This window comes from Talpa europaea (genome assembly GCF_964194135.1).
Source record: "Talpa europaea genome assembly, chromosome: 5".
Classification (NCBI taxonomy): Eukaryota; Metazoa; Chordata; class Mammalia; order Eulipotyphla; family Talpidae; genus Talpa; species Talpa europaea.
The window spans coordinates 32,203,830-32,221,235 of NC_140071.1; the positions used below are offsets into that span (position 1 = coordinate 32,203,830).

Below are 17,406 nucleotides of genomic sequence, written 5' to 3' on the forward strand. Positions count from 1 at the left end.
AAAAATGTATGTCTTGGAAATTTAGCTGGGGCCTTCACTCAGCAATCCAGAGTGGATGATTCACCCCCTGAATTATTTGGCATTCCTGACCATTGTTACCTCCAAACTCTAAACCATGGAGGAATCCTTGTGTCCCCACCTGTGACAGGTATCTCCCTGCAGGTCCTCCGAGGGCAATAATTTGGCATCACCAAAAGGATTAGCCACCTCCTGGCCTCCCCTTTAGCACAGAGAATCCCCCTCTGAGATTTTCCTTCTCTGATTCTTTTAAACTGATTGAAAAGGCTTTGTCATTCCGGCAAAGCTCCAGATCATGAAGGAGACAACATCACAATAGCAGTGGCCCTTTCGCTCCTTTTCCTCTCATAAAGCCTCTTGTCATACAGAAATGAGGGAAGGGGTGAGGATAGAAAATGGTGGACTGGCAGGGCAGCAGCAGGGAGCTCTGTTCTCTATCTGCTCTGAGGATGAAAGGAAGCCTTTATTTTTGAGCATGCATGTTTGAAGGGCCTTTGAGGAAGAGAAGTTAAGAAAATGATGCCTGATTTATATGTGTGGAATTTACTCAACAGCAGGGAGGGGCCTTCAGTGTAAATGTAATTTATCATTTTTTCATAGAAATTTCTAAGGAAAGAGAATATATATGGTTTGCAGGCTTCTGGATGGATTTCCTGTGGGATATTTTAAAAGCCAACATAAATATTTCAGCAACAGTGTGTTAATGTTATTGCATTCAAAAGTTATAAATTTGCTGCTATCTGATGCTGGCAGTTGTTAGTTCAGTCTCACAAAGCCACTGCCCACCTTCCCAGGAATCCAGGACCGTGGGATTTTGAAGGGCAGGCCCCAAGCCCATTCCAAAGCTTGTGTTAGCACTTACACCACCACTCACCCCTAACCAAATTGAAGGGGCATTTCATTTCTACTCACACCCAGCCACCTTGTTTCCTAAAGATTGAAAGGTCCAGAAATGAAAAATATATACAAGCCAAGATCCCTGTCTCCAGGCCAACACGAGCGTATTATGAAAAGCTTCCATTAAGAATCATGGCAGTGTAACATAAATGGTGCCTATTACTTTTCCTGTCAGTTATAGCATCTTGCCTGGTTACCATCAGAATCCAATGCAGCAACATTGGTGTTTCAAAATTTCAGTTGTGGGTGAAAATGTTCTCACTGAACAACCACTTAAGCATCAATGCCACCAATAAAAACCCTGTACAAAGTTACTGGAGTTTCAGCTTTGGAAAAATTATCCTTTCAGCGAATAATCAATCAGTTCCCATTTTAATCAAAAGCTAGATTCCAGTTGATTACAAATTCCTCTTTCTTCTGCATCTTCTTGAGATTAAAAGGATTTTATCCTACATCGACTGGGGATTTGACTACAGAATGTGCACTGGAAAACTTAGGGCGGTAATAGGAGGCTGGCTGTGGGGCCACAGGATTAATGTGTGATCTCCCAAAGAAGAGGAGGAAACATTTGAAACACTTTCCTTCTCTGCTCTCCTTCCCAGGGCACTTTAGATGATGCAGACGACCCCAGCACAAGCATTGGAGCCTATCACTACATGTTGGAGTCCAATATGGGGAAGACTATGCTGGAATTCCAGGTATCAGACTTCCTGCCACGGGGTCATTGGCTCGCACAGCCCAGAAGCCTGAGAGAAGCCACACTGATCACTCACATTTTTTACCTGATAACCTACCTACTTTTATTGGTTTGTTTTGGTCATTCTAATTAACCCTGTTGGACTGCAGCAGCCTGCTCTATTTCAACTTCTCTACAGCAGTTTAACACAAACAAGGTACATTCTTTGCCTTTTGTTAAGGAAATGAGATACTGGCTGGTGAATGGTCTCATCACCCAGTTCTGGCCTGCACCCCAGTTCAGGCAATTAAAATAATAAAAACAAATAAACAAATAAAATAATTTTTTTTTAAAGACTTTAAAAAAAATTAGGAATCTTAGACTGGTGAGGGGCATCACCATCTTAGGACCCTGTAACATTTCATGAGCTTTTCAGTACAGAATTTACTGAAAGCAAATCAAATAGTTTGAAGTGTTGACTATAACCATTTGAGTCTCAATTTTCAGAAATCACAAATGAAGTTTGCTGCTAAATATTTTAAACAATGCCCCCATCAGTTCTGGCAATTTTATTAAACAAGATCTGCCACCTCCTGTCACTAACTATATAAAAAATTTTAGCAACTTGTAACCAATTTTCATTTGGTGCTGACAAGCAATAATTGAGTTTAGGAACTAAATTACCTATTATTTGCAAGTTAAAGAATTAATTAATAACAGTGCAAATAACAGAGTTGGCACTTGTTGGATGCTTACTTTGTCTGGCATTGGATTAAGCAGTTAACACGTTTAACCCTCACAAAAAGCATGTTGGTATTTATTATCCCCATGTCATCATCGAAGGAAGTGTGACATGTAGCTCAGCAAACAGTAGAACAGTGTTCAGGCAGGCTGACAGCTCATGTGCCGATTATTCTAGATTGACCTGGGAAATGAAAATTCAATAGTGTGTGGGCATGAAATGTGTGCCACTTTAAAGAACTAAACTTAAATGGAATTGAACGTCCATATACATGCAACGCAAATAGGAATCACTATGCAATGTTATAAAAAATAGATTTTATTCCCATATTAATATTTTTTAGTTTCCATTCCCAGAAGCAATCAGAGGTACAAAGTTTTAAGGACAAAATTGTTCATCACAGTGTAATTTTCAATAGTGATGCAGCTGAGCCCTGAAGCCACAAACTTTCAAATACCTTCTTGGTGCATTTCAAATTCTTTTCTTACAATGGCATAATCTGTCTCTCCTGCCCATTTTAATAAATCAGCATTTTTGTATATCAGTTGATTGAAGCAATCTTCTGTTGGGGAAGATCTCTGCCATCTAGGGTTTTCCTAAGTGGCCCTGGCCTCACTGATCTTAGTTTGAGGTGTGGCTTTGGAAGAGACCAGATAATCTAAAAGCATACCCTCTGGGGTTTTAGCCTAGGTCTATTCCTCACCTCTTAATCTGTTTCTTTGTATGTAAAACAGGGAGAATAATGGTTGTGTGCCATCTCAGAGTTTCATGGTGAGGATTAAATGGCACAATAGAGAAAGAGTCCAGAACATTTCCTAGCATATTGTTAATGCTCAATGTCGGTTAACTACTGTTGTATATATTTCTGAAGGAGGACTGCTTTACTTGAAATGCCAAAGGCTACTGATGAATTCCCTTGACAACTTTATGTAACCCAAAGGCTTCAGATGAGCTGAAGGGTACCCTCCAGCACTGAAACTTTCAAGGCCCCTAGTGTATAATAAAAGGGTGGAACTATGAAAATCCTTCATCTCCTGGCCCCCATAACAATCTAAAGTCAAACAGAGAAAATAAATAAATAAAAGGGAGGAGTATAGCACAGAGAACACCAACTTTAAAAAATCAAATAGACCCACGTTGGAAGTCTGCTCTTGGCACTTGTGAACTTCAACATTCTGAGACTGTTTCCCCATCTTCCAAATAAGAGTCATAATGACCATTGTTTAGAATTTTTGTGGGATTTACATAACAGAACATTTATAACTCCTCTAGTATAGTGATTTCCCCCAGGGAAAAAATCTTATTTATTCCTCCACTTTTAAACCCCAGGGAAAAAAATTGTACTTTTTAAAATTATACAATGAATGTGGCGTGCCCCAGTACAAAGTAGCTTGTATGTGATTTAGTAGCTATTTTCAGTGATATTTGAATGTGATTGGGTTAGTCTGCCAAAGATGGGGAAAGCAAGATTGAAAAAAAAAAATTCTTAAAATTCCTTCCAAGTATTATGAAAGGCTCCACTCAACCACCTTTTAGTAATACTTTAATTGCCTTGCTATGGGTTACATGTTTTCTGTGTGGTCTATGTAGTAAGGTATTTAAATACATGAAATAATAATTTGAATCATACTGTGGAAATACTTCATACGTTTTCATAAAGGGGGCTGGGTGCAGGCTGGGGACAAAGGAAGAAGATGTGAGGGTTGGGGGAGAATCCAAACTCCAGCTCCCAGTAGGGATGCTGCAACCCAGGAGGGGGGCCATGAAGCACTTCCTTTTCCCTTCCCCAGCTCTAGGTCACCTGCTGGGTCCCGGCACATTCCTTGATGGGCCTGGTTAAATGCATCAGCTTGTGCCTGCACAGAATGGGAACTGACCACAGACCTGGGCTGTGTGCAGCCAACACAGCAAGTCAGTGCCCCTGGTGGGTAATAGATGTGTGTTTGTATGTAGCTATAGATGACTATGCCATTAAAAACAAAGGCTGGTGTCTCCTGGCTACCCTCTGACTTTCCAGGGGGCTGCCAAGGAGGCAGCGTGATTGGCCTCTGCTTACCTTCACTTTGTGGGAGGGAAGCTGGGAAGCCTGTTTTGAGGTAGCCCTGCCATAGAGAAAGCTGCCTGATGTTTGGGGGGAAGGGATGGCGACAGCCACTGGGTCTTGTCAAGGTCAGATTGAAGGCAGACTTTGACTGGAGCTGGTTAATATATTTATTCTGAAGCCTAATGCAATCCCAGGAAAAGTTGTTTATTTACATCTTTGCTAAATTCTCCAGGTTGTCTTTTAAAACCTCATCCCATAAACAAATTTCCCCTGAAATCCATTCTCTTGGGTGGGGAGATGGTGCCCACCTGTTTTTCAAGTTCTCCATTTACAGTGTTTGTTTTTCTTATTTCTGATGAATCACAGAACCAAGCCAGTCTCCAGACATAGTTCCAGAGAGAAGGCAGTGTGCATTTTCCCCCCACAAAGTAGCTGAAAATCCAAACATTGTTTCTAATAAGAAGCCACACCAGGAAGCAGGAGGACAAAGCATGTTGTTGGTCTAAACGGAATGAATGACAGAGATCCAGGGAAGCTGTACAATGAAAGCTGCAACTGCAGTTTTCCCTGAAGAGAAAGTAAACACAGACCTGATTTTTCCTTTCAATTTTAAATGCTCTTTGCTGATCAGGGAACAATGAAGTTTTTCCTACATATAATTTGCAGGACCCATTGAAAAATGAAAATGCAGGGCTGTAGGAGCAGGAAGGGCACAGTGCAGATTTTCTGATGCAGAAGACCAGTAAAGGAGGACTCCTGGAGCCCTCGGTGGGTTTCTCAGGCTTTTATTGAGCTGTTACATAAGAGCAGCAACCAGGTACACGGCCGCCAGGACTCCAGGCCCCGGGCAAGTCTTCACTCTGGGCTTCTCTGGCCTTTTCCTCCCGTTCTCTCTCTCTCCTACCTCCCTCCTGCTTCTGCTCCTCTTGGTGACTATTTCAATATTCCTCCCACGGCCCACAGAAGTAAATAAGACAGTAAGCAACCATGTATAAACTGCAGGTGCCCCATCGGGCAGGGCAATCCTAAGGGTGGGAGGGCAGAAAAATCTGAAAACCATTTACCCTACAAGGGCTTTTGTTCAAAACTCACTTAAGAATTTCAAGACAGTGGAGCATTAAACCAAGCTCTGTCCCGGGTGTGACTGCAGGCCTCTCCTTGTCAGTCTGCAATGAGGCAAAGATTTTTTCTGGAACTGGTGAGAGGCACACTAGGATTTCCTCAGACTGATCCCAGGGCTCAGGCAGCTGTGGGAAGATCTGAAGGTAGTGGATTTGGTCTTATGAAGGGAAATAAAGGAATGGGACAGGAAATATATAGAAATATTTCAGTATACTTTATGTAATGGTGGTTAGATGAGCATTGACAGAGGAAGGCAAGAACTAGATCAGGACATAATACAAGAAGGTCAGAAGGAGGTCTTCTTCCCTTGGGATTTTTAGGAACAAAATACCTGAAAGCAACACGGAGCAAGAGGAAGTTGTGTTAGTGCAGAAGAAAAAACTGCTTGGTGATAGGATAGAAATTCAGACAAACTGGAAAGAGTGAGGATGATGTGTATGTACTTCATGTACAGTTGAGAGATACCTGGGGCAAAACAGTAACTCCCCAAGGTGGTTTAGGATTAGGATTAAATACCAATTAATAGGGAAAAGGGAGGGGGGGGTGGAGGTCTTGTAGGGGAGAGTAAATTACTTTTAAGAAAGATGAATGCGGGCCTCCCTGGTGGCACAGAGGTCAAAGTCTCAGCCCTCTCAAGCTATTGCCAGCTATTGCCAGCCACTACAGCATGAATTCGATCCTCCCACCAGGGAACTACCCACATGGCACAGCAGATCTCTCCTGTCTCACCCACTGCTCCCCTCAGCAGTGTATTTCAGCAGATCTGCCTGTTCTGTTCCCCACTCTGTCTCTGGTGAATCCTCTCTCCTGCCGGCACCTCTGGCCTGTACCCCAGTTCTTGTATGCACAAATAAATAAATAAAATAAATCTGAAAAAAAAAAAAAAAAGAAGAAAGATGAATGGGTCTCGGAATAACAGATGGAGGTCCTATAGTTTGCCACAAAGTTAGTCTGGGTGTAACATGGATTTCTAGTTTACTCCCCATGATAAGTCAATCTTCCCATGTTGATTAAATTCCTTTTGGAGACTCTGTCTTTAGGCAGATAAGGGGAGTTCAGTGAAAGCCCTCTCCTTGCATTTGCTGTCTTAATGTATTTATAGCTCAAAATAATGGATATACCAAAGTGGCCTAACTTGAAGAGGCATATCCTGAACTTATACTTTGGGGTGACATATTTTGCTACCCTCACTACCACAGTGTATTTATTAATCATTCCTTTGCCAATGAACCCTGAAAATATTTCCTGTCTCAGACAATTATAAAAAGCAACATGATAGGCCTCCCTGGTGGCACAGGGGTTAAGTCTCATTGTTATCCAGCTATCACCAGCCACTGCAGCAGTGAGTTGGATCCCTGGCCAGGGAGTTAACCCACATGGTGCTGCAGACCTCTCCTGTCTTGCCTGTTGCTCCCCTCAGCAGTCTTTTTCAGTGTATTTGTCTGTTCTGCTCCCCACTTTGTCTCTGGTGAATCCTCTCAAACTCCGCACCTCTGGCCTATACCCCAGTTTTGTATGCATAAAAAAATAAAAATAAATCTTAAAAAAAAGCAGCATGATGAATAATCTTGCTTAGACATTATATTATTCTCAAGGATGCTGGAATACACAGATAACTTCTTGGCTGTAGAATTGTTAGAGTGTGTGTTTTTTTAATGTTGAAAGTTTCTTGTCAGATATTTAGTCATCTTATTGTGCAAATGTGGACGTAGCAGGGAAGGAAGAATACTCCAGAAGCCAAGGGACACTGGCTTTTGAAATTTCAGTGTGACAACATTGCATATTCTCTTTCCCTGAGATTGATGGGTCAGAGTTATGCCCTGCTCAGCTCTCACAGACATACCTCCTCACACATTTCTGCTATGAGACTAATGACAGGTGCTTGGGTTTTGCAGGAACTGATGACCATTTTCCAACTATTGCACTGGAATGGAAGTCTAAAAGCCCTTCGTGAAACCAAGTGTTCCCGACAGGTAAATTTTCCATCAAGATGGTCTTTCTAGATTCCTTTATGTTAATTCTTCGCTGTTTAAATTTGGTAACTTATTTCTTGAGTGAAAGATGAGAAAAATATATACATATATGTAGCAATCCATTTGAGTCCAGAGCTGAACAGATAAGTACACCAAAAAGATTGTTGGCTGGACATAGGATTGAGTTGGATACCTGTGCTGGGTGCCACAAGGGAGGCTTCACCGGGACAGATGGATTGGATTGTCGAATAAATCATGATATATCTTTTCTGTTTTTCAAGCAAAAATGTGTCATGACTTTTCTGACAACCCAATAGTTTCTAAGTCAAATGCTGAATCAACTCTATTTACTTGCCAAGCCTGCTTGGAGTTTGCTCCCTCTTCCACTCTCCAATGCTAAAACCTAAGACTATACTGCTTCTCAACCTTGTCACTTGAAGAGAGGTGGTGTTGGCTGTAGTGGGATAGTTTTTCTCACTTTCACCAAAATCCCCAATGCATAGCAGAAGTGACTATAAAAGTGGACAAGCTGGCATTCAAACACCCCAGAGTTTTGGTTTTAGGTTTCTACTTTATTTTTCTCACCATGTCTTTGTTCTTTCCTTTTTAATGACCATTCAACCCCTCTCTTGTATATTTTGCAGTTTTCACCTACTATCCTCAGAGATTTATCCTAAATTTACTCACAGTGAGACTTTGAATGACGGTAGTTCATTTTAGGAATTTGCAAACAGGTATTTACATGAGAAACAAGGTTTCTGCAGTCAGTGACATGAGGGTATATGTAAGAGCTTCCAAGCAATGAAGCCCCAGGAGATTTCAGTTTTCCTTTGCTTAGAAAGTCTGACTTTCAGAATGTCAAAGATGGAAAAGGAATGAGTATCTGACAATGGCTTTGGCTATTTTTTTTCTTTTCCTTTGATTTTATAAAAGGACTTTGAAATATGCCGGGTTGGTTATAAACACTTTTCCATGATTGTTTTTAATTTGCTAAGGTCATAAATAAATACCATATGTTCTCGAAAATAAAAGTAAGCAATACATCCACTCTGTATGATCTTCTTAAAATGTATCCATCAAACATATGTATGACTCTATAATGTATTGGCAATTTTCTCACCTGAGAATTGATAGGTAGTGACTAATTTTCAGTTTCTTGCAAAAATAGGAGACAGGGTAAAATGAAGGTGGCGTGAATGCCATCAATAACAATGATGCTTACATTCTATTCTTTGAAAATATAGTACACTTTGAAAGTCTTCCTGTAGTTTCTGTGAGTCTTTTGAATAGTGCTCTCCCTCATGCTAACACAAGAGCAGTTAGGAAGTGGACTCTCCTGGCTTCTAGTGCTGAGGTTCTTTTGTTTTTTTTTGTTTTTAAAGATTTATTTATTTATGCATACAAGAACTGGGATACAGGCCAGAGGTGTGGGGGGTGAGAGCATTCACCGAGACAGAGTGGGAAACAGAACAGGCAGATTGACCGAAATACACTGCTGAGGGGAGCAGTGGGGGAGGCAGGAGAGGTCTATTGTGCCACGTGGGTATCTCCCTGGCCAGCTGGGGATCAAACTCATGCTGCAGAGACTGTGGATTGCTTCATAGTGCTAAGCTTAACCCTTCGAGCCACCAGGGAGGCCCGCTGAGGTTGTTTTGACTCAAAGCTGCTTGCTTTTTGCTTGGGGCATAGCCAACTCCAACTCTGCCCAAATCTCTCCTTAGAGCTGTTTCCCTCTCTTGCCAAAGAAGATGCTGGGGCAGAGAGCTCAATGTGCCAATGAGAAAGTGTTTATTCTCATTAGTATAGAAATGTCATTTCAAAGGAAGACGCATTTCCTAGCAGGCCCCAGCTCTGCTTTGTGAACATTATTGAATCATTTCTGGTGGCTGTGTTTTGACTCAACCTGGAGGGACCTGCTTTGCTGTACCAGCTAAGCCCTTCATTTCTTTTGAGAAGAATGTCAGAGGATTTGGTTTTGGTTCTGGGGCCTCTGAGAGGTTTGGGTGCCAGTAAACCCAGATGAAGGGGAGGGAGCAGCAGCAGAGGAGAGGAAGGGTAGATGCCGCAAGTATGGGTGCTTTGTTGACACACATAAGTGCCTTGACTGACAATCAGCCCTTGTTTCTTGACTCCAGGAAGTCATCTCCTACTATTCCCAGTATTCCTTGGATGAAAAGATGCGCAGCCACATGGCCCTGGACTGGATCATGAAAGAGCGGGAGTCACCAGGAATTCTCTCTCAAGAGCTACGAATGGCCCTTAGGGAGTTGGAGGAGGCTCGGAAAGCAGGACAAGAACTGCGGTTCTACAAAGAAAAGAAAGAAATCCTGAGCTTGGCCCTGACTCAGATCTATAGCGATGCTGACACTTCCTCCCCCAGTGATGATCAGCTGAGCCTCACGGCCCTCAGTGGCTACCACTAGGAAGACAGGACCCAGCCGCCCCAGAGGGCAGAGGAGGCCAGACTCTATCACTAGGAAGCTCATTGAAAGAGGTCATTGGAGCTTTAGCACCTGTAGCTACTACCTGAGGGCTGAACTAACTCTCCCCACCCATTCCCTTTATAGAAAGTAGTAGGACCCTTACGGGACCCAACATCTACTTAATGCAATTTATCCGTCTTACTGTCAGTAATTCCACTTCACTCTGAAAGAATGGAAAGAGGATGGTTTCAAAGATATTTCTCAGACCTGGCTCCTACCTAAAGACTGGTTGACGCGTGCCTTCTAGATGATAGATGTTGCTTCAAAGAAAGGGCCCGAGTAGCATGATGGCATTAAAAAACAAGATACTTGGGATTAAATAATAACAATATTGATGGTTCTAAAAACTATCCAAGGGTTAGGGTTCCTTCCTAAACTTTATAAGCTGAGAGATAACTTACATCACTAGGTGTAATCCCAGATTGTAGTGGGGATTTTATTTGGATACCCCACTATCAAAGATCTTGAAGTGATACAGTATGAGATGCTAATAAATTTAATGTGGCTTAAAATGGCCATTGTAATAAGAATTTTAAAAAATCTACACTCTCCCACATGAGGAAAAATGGCACTTAGAAAAGTACCTTTAATCTTACTCCACAAGAAGAACTAAGGTCCACAAGAGGAATTAATTTTTTGAGTCCTGCAATCATGTTCACTTTTAATTTACAAATGGATAACTTGAACCGATGTGGGTTTATGTTTGCCACCACAGTCATCTTTCTATAATGGAGAAAGTTATTGGCATTTTAAAGGTTAAAACATTTTGAAATCATTAGCATGTATTAGTGTTTGCATTTGACTAGTTTCTCATGCATTGGTGAGAAGAAATCTTTAGCTGTCTTTGATGATGTTGAAGAACATAAGCAACTAGTAGCTTAAGTGTAGTGTCATTGTTAAGATTAAATTACTGAGTCTACTTAAAAAGGACTAAAATATCCATCTCTTTTTGAAAATGAATTGGGTCAATCAATTGTTTAGAAAACCAAAAATAAAAACTAAATGTCAGCTTGTTACTGTTCACTTAAATTTTAACAGTGGCAGCAGTGTTCATTTTAAATACTCATAGTTTCCATATCTATAATATGAAAAGGATTATACTGCATGTAGCCCAATAATTAAAATTAAACAGTTTCTCTTAATTTTAAATGAGATTTCATTTTAGACCAACTCAGGCTAACTTTCCTGAAAGCTAAAACATTTATAATTACATTAAAGTTTTTTAAACATGACAGTTTTAGCCTCACATCTAAGTATGTATAAAGATAATTGTCACTTCTTAAGTCCCCATGAAAATAACTGTATTCTGGTATATCTTGGAATTAAACTTATTAATAGAAATTTCACTTCATATTTCTCCCACCAGGAGAAAATTCAACTATGCACTTATTCCACTCTAATGATTTGAAAGGTAACACCCTATACTATTAGATAAATTTTTTAAAAAACATTGTTTAAATAAAAATCATATTCCTCCCCATAATGAAGCTAAAAGTCACTTAAAAACATCTTTATTATCTTATATCCCCCCCCAAAGAATTAGAATTAATATTGTAAGTTGAATAAATGTCAAAATTAAGGAAACTTTCTATTTGAAGTAATTTTTTCATAGTCATTATTCTTTACAATATCATTTTGAAAAAGCCACATTTTCGCATGATGGGTATGATAAATAAAGGTACATTCACTTTTACTGCATTTGTAGCCTTTGACATGACTTTGACACCTTGTCAAGGAATAACCTGAGCAAATGTCAAATTTACTCCCTATAATTATAAAATTGCACCCATTCTGATATTAGAGATTCCCCTTTGGTCACAATCCGTTTTTCCCGGCTGGTCAAAACTGCCCACTTTTCCTAGACTGGTTTGGAAGCTACAGCAAAGATACAAAATACAGTATTTTTGCCACTCCTTGTCCATTTGACGCTCATTTTAGCAAATCACTTTTACCTAAGACAGAATGACTGTTGTTATGGCATTATAGCTATGCATCAAGTAAATGCCTGCATTACTAACCCAAGAAGTGCAGAGTTGAAGAGCAAAGTCTAGTCTTATTTTTCCTTTTCTATATCATGTTCTCAATAACACATTGTGTTGAAAGGGACTAGAGTGGACGATTCTCTACTTAAATAGATACATGGACCCGTGGGTCCTAACCTTTGGACCTCTGAGAATCGGGTAACAGCTATGGGCCTTTCCCAGGAATATAGAGCTGAGCATATACATTTAAAATGACAGTTTCAGAGAGGGTGGGACCTCCCCAAAGCCCATGGATTGCTTTATCCAAGGACCCAGTTTGTAAGTCTTAATTTTGAGCACATGTTTATATTCTCTTAAATTTTCAGCAGGGATCCAGCCTAGCCCAGACATGGCCCTACACATCCTATTTTCAGGATGTGTCATCACCCTTCCATGTAGACTTGCACTGTATTTTGACAAGAGATAGCTGCTTTATTTTCACAAAACCAAATATACCAGATTGTTATTTAAAAACAAAGAAAAAAGCTTAATGCAATTAGTCACCAAGTTTGTATGAACATATCAGAAAATTACAGATTTGATATAGTCATTGTTCCTGTAATGATCAGAATTCAGTTGTCCATTTGTTAAAAAGCTATAGGCCTCTGATATGTTTACTGTTAAATTCATTCACCTAATTCTAGTAAGGAAAAGAATCAAGCCATATATATTCTCTAAGTGTACCTACATTAACTAAGAATCTGATCAGCCAAGTATCAGAAAATAGAAAGAAAAGATAGATTTAAGAATTCTTTTTTCTCTGAAGCTGGAAACATTGTGGTAGCCTTTATCTCTGAAACGCTTTAGAGAATTCTGCATTATGTGATGCACTATCACTGACTATGTTCACAGATAAATGCTATTAAAGGTATTATTGCTTATGCATTGTATTTTTGTTTTACCTTACAGAAATGCAAATATCAAGATTTTTCTATGGTGTCCACCCTATCAAATAGCAAATATTAAGATTCTTTTTAACCAGCACTCCAGGAAAATTATTTTCCTTTCCACAATGATTTGGCTGCATGTTAGAAAATGCCCAAGGAGCTTTATAAAATCCTAAATGTATAAACTGCACCCAGACCAATGAAATTAGATTTTCTAGAAGTGGGGCCCAAGCATCAGTATTTTTGGAAATTCCCCAAGTAGTTCCATTGTATAATAAGGTCAAAAAACCACTGTTGTCCCAGGAAGTTCTGACTCAGATGCAAAGACCAAATTAGTGGAAATTGTCACGCCCTAGATTCAAACTCTTCTGAAGTAGGGAGGAGGAAATCCTTTTGCTTAAGAGGGGTAAGAGGCTCTCTTGGAGCCCAGAAGTAGTACAAGAGCACTCATTCACTTTCCTTCTCTTAGTAGCACAGCCAAATACTTCCCCATCTTTCTTGTATATGATGGATGAACTATCTGCACCAGAATCTCCTTGGGTACTTGTTTAAAAATACAAGTTCCTGGACCACACCTCAGATCTGCTGACCAAATTCTGGAAAAGGGTCTGGAATTTCACCAGGTGTTTCTGATCACACTTACATTTGAGTTCTTTTGGCCTAATGCTACTTAACACATTCTTTACTAAGCAGCACAGCCCTGGGCCTATTGACATAACAAGCCTCTTAGGGGAGGCAAGAAAGGAATAAAGCAGAGAGGGGAGGGTTGCCATAACCCCCCTGAAAGCTACAGAGAAGCAAAAAGGGCAAAGAAATATGACTGCGGTTTTTCTCCCCTAAGGGCAGATCCCCCTCTGTTATCACTTTAGTCCTAGCGTTTGGAATTTTATTTTTCAATTTTGGCTTAAATGACAAATCATTATTTCTCACAGTTTTGGTTTTTAATTAATTAATTTTCTTACATCGCTGTTCATTTTTGGATGGTATTTGATTTCTACCCTGTAGGGTCAAGAAGACCACAGTGCAGGTTTTCTATGATCCAGCAGACCTGGTGAAGGAGGAATCAGAGTCCTCAGTGGTTTTGCAGGTTTTTATTGGGATTACCAGGTACACAGCAGGCAGGGGTACTGGGGGGCCGGTAGGCTGGCAGGCCTCCCAGCCCCCAGCAGGTCTTCACTCTGGGCTCTCCGGCCTTCTCTCAGCTTCTTCTGGCATCCCCGTGATGCCGCCCTTAAAAGCCCAGTCAAATCCCATCTACCTATGCCCACACCCTACTCCAGGTGCCCGCCATCAGGCATGCATTCAGGACCGCAGGGTTCCGTCATCTATCCTAATGGCAGGAGGGCAGAAAAGCCTGATACTTTTTACCTTACCCTACATCCCCTCAGCTATAGTCTGGTAGTTCTCCCACCACCACATCACCTCTGATCCATCACCATAGTCTTTTATGCTCTTCCCTGCCCGGTTTGCCTCCCCTGCTGTATGCCTCAGATCTATGTTCAGCTTGTAAATTTTTTCTTTTTCCTAAACCTTTGTTTAGAATTACTTTTAACCCCTTGGCCAGAAACTCTGAAAATCTCAATTGGCTAATAGTTAAAGTCACTCCTTTAAAGTGACTTAAGCCTCATGGCACTTTCTTCCTGGGAGCAGTTGTTTGTGGAATAGGCAAGCAGAAGTTTCTTCTGAGAGCTGTTGTTTGTTGAGCTAGTGATTGTTGGTTTCCAACTGAAAGTCCCAGATTGCCACCAATTTATAAGGCAGCTCCAAATTGAGCAACAATTGTGGTCCACAAGTCCATTTGTAAGTCAGTTAGCAATTCAAACCTGAGAATTCTTTCAAACCCGAAAATGCTTTTTTTTTTTTCCCCAAGAGCAGAGTCAAACAATGGCAAGTTTCCCAGACTGTACATAAGCAACACGATACTACAGTGTTGATCTCTGGGACCTAACATGGCTCTAGGTTGTGAGTAGGGAGGGGAGAGCAGAACAAGGGACGGTTGTGGGTCCAGGACATGGTGTTGAAAGCCCTCCTGGGGCTTATTTCTCAGTTCCAAATTGGACCTCCAGACAGCCCCTTTATTTTCTCTTTGTCTCCCCATAGATTTCACTTGCCAGGACCTACCCACTGCATCCCTTATTGCTTCTTAGGATCACGTTTTCTTCTACTTGGTGACTTACTGAAGAAGAGGGAAATTTTCCTGCCTGTCCAACAAACCCTTTGACTATTCTAAGACTTGGTATCACCAGAAACAGGAACATTCACAAAACCTAAAGATGGCAGTTACTAATCCTCTCTGCAGAGTCTGTTTTCACCAGGGTCTTTGAGGGAGACACCTGCAGCTCGAAGTGGGACAGCATTAGTGCCGCTGGCCATGGGCCCTGTCCCATTCATCCATGTCCCTAAAGCTCCCTATTCTGTGGCATTCTCATTGAGCACTACGTGACATTTCCCATCGCCAGCACACTTGCCCCATAGCTGGGTAATCTGGCCCAAAACCCCAAACCAGATTGCTCAGTCTGTTCCCCTCAGGAAGGTAAGCTAAGAAACATGGAAGGAATTTTCAGTTTTCAGCTGAGATTTGAAGTTGGAAGAGTTATGTTCAGGATCCAGAATTCAACAGAGGAAGCTGCTCTGTGTAAAGAAAATGTTACAGGGCAAACCCCAATATAAAATGGGGTTGCCTGACTGTGGGTCCTCACCCGCATGCTTAAAGGGGACTTATTAATGCTCAACTGCAGACATACACAAAAAGTTGATAAAAGGTTTATTTACAAGGGAAGGGGAAATGGGAAATGAATAACTCAGAGAGAAAAAGAGGGAGATAAGTTTGTAAATGCATCCTACCTGTTCCGCTGACCTGGAATCCCAATGACCCGCCAAGCTGGCGAAAAACCTAGCAAACCTCCTGGCCAAGCCGGCAACACCACCGCCAAACCACCCCCTCCCCCCACCCACTGCTGCCACATGGCCAGTTAAATACCCAAACTGAGAGCCAAGTTGCTTAACTCCACCCTCAGGTCCTCGCAACTTTCCCTTTGGTGATCCTGGGATTTGTAGTTTCCAGTGTCATGGGGGTGGAGTCCACAAAGCCTGTATGGAGTTTGCTCAGGACATCCTTTCCCCCTATCAAAAAGAGAGCTGTTGGCTGATGTAGGAGGGATGTAGTCTCTCCAGGCAGATGCAAGGAACAGTGAGCATGAGGCCACCAGGGTATATGAGAGGCGCTGACCCGAACACCAGGCAGTAAGCTCAATTATTCTTTCTCTGATTGGATCACACACCTTACAATCATAGAAATCTCACCTTATTCATTTCAGAACAAAATCACACTAGATTATTCTGGACTTTTCTTAGGCCTGAAGACAGAGTTAAGTTTCCACTCACTGTCCCACCTACTTCAGTGTAAGTCTTCATGCCAGCAAGGTGTCCTTCCCAACTTGGAAATAAAGTTCCGTGTCGTGAACTAACTGTCCTTTTTTTTTTTTGTTCCCCTCCTGTTCTCTTCTCCTATGGGAGTTATGGCCACAGAGGGAAAATAGAACTCTATTTTTATTTACTTTTTTTAAGAAGGGGGGTACAGGCCAGAGTCGTGGGGTGGGGTGTGTGTGTGTGAGAAGATTCACCAGAGAATGCAGGGAGCAGAACAGGCAGATGTACCGAAATACACTGCTAAGGGGAGACAGGAGAGGTCAGCTGTGCCATGCGGGTTGTTCCCCAGCCGGCCGGGATCGAAATGGCGCCACAGAGCCCGCAGACAGCCTCACAACGCTGCGCTCAACCCCCTGCACCACTAGGGAATCCCAGAACTATATTTTTAAAAGATGGAATTCCTAACCTCAAAAGATTGTAGTCCTCTTAAAATATTAGTTACCTTGGCAAACTTATAACATGATCTGACAGTGTTCAAGAGTGACATCTTTGCCAGACATTTCTGTCACTAATTCCCCCTTGGGAATGACCCTGAGTTCCTGGGAGTAAAGAAGAAAAACAGTCTCTTTTGTTGGCTGAAAGCATTTTGCCATCCTGAACTGTCAAGGTAATTTCAGTATCCCACCACTGGGCCAAATACTTAGTAGATGGGGCTCAATGACTATTTCTACAGGGCCGCCCTGGTGGTGCAAGGGGTTAAGAAGCAACCTATGAAGCTGTTTGCAGCCGCTGCAGCACGAGTTCAATCCCCGGCTAGGGAGATATCCACATGGCACAGCAGACCTCTCCTGTCTCACCCGCTGCTCCTCTCAGCAGTGTATTTCAGTCAATCTGCCTGTTCTGTTCCCCACTCTGTGTCTGTTGAATCCTCTTACTCTCCTGTACCTCTGGCCTGTACCCCAGTTCTTGTATACATTAAATAAATAAATCTTTAAAAAAATGAATATTTCTTCATTAGAAACATGTCATCAATGTCTTGATGACTTCCTTGCTCCTTGCTCAATGAAATAATTCAGCCAGTAGACCTGTTCTCTCTTTAGGATTCCTCAGGACTCACTTGTAAGGCAGAAACACAAATCAAATCTCTCATTATATAACTTACACATGACTGCAC

General features: G+C 41.5%; 1 protein-coding gene across 1 annotated transcript in view; it reads left to right on the forward strand.

Moving 5' to 3' along the window:
- LIX1 (limb and CNS expressed 1) overlaps positions 1 to 9,895 on the forward strand; it is a gene marked incomplete at its 3' end in the record, with an annotated part of 50,319 nt that extends 40,424 nt beyond the window's left edge. Inside the window, exons 4-6 of the mRNA XM_084233403.1 lie at positions 1,518 to 1,613; positions 7,395 to 7,472; positions 9,608 to 9,895. Of these exons, the coding sequence (XP_084089529.1) occupies positions 1,518 to 1,613; positions 7,395 to 7,472; positions 9,608 to 9,895 (462 nt within the window). The remainder of the gene's footprint in view (positions 1 to 1,517; positions 1,614 to 7,394; positions 7,473 to 9,607) is intronic.
- Positions 9,896 to 17,406: the final 7,511 nt, after the last annotated feature.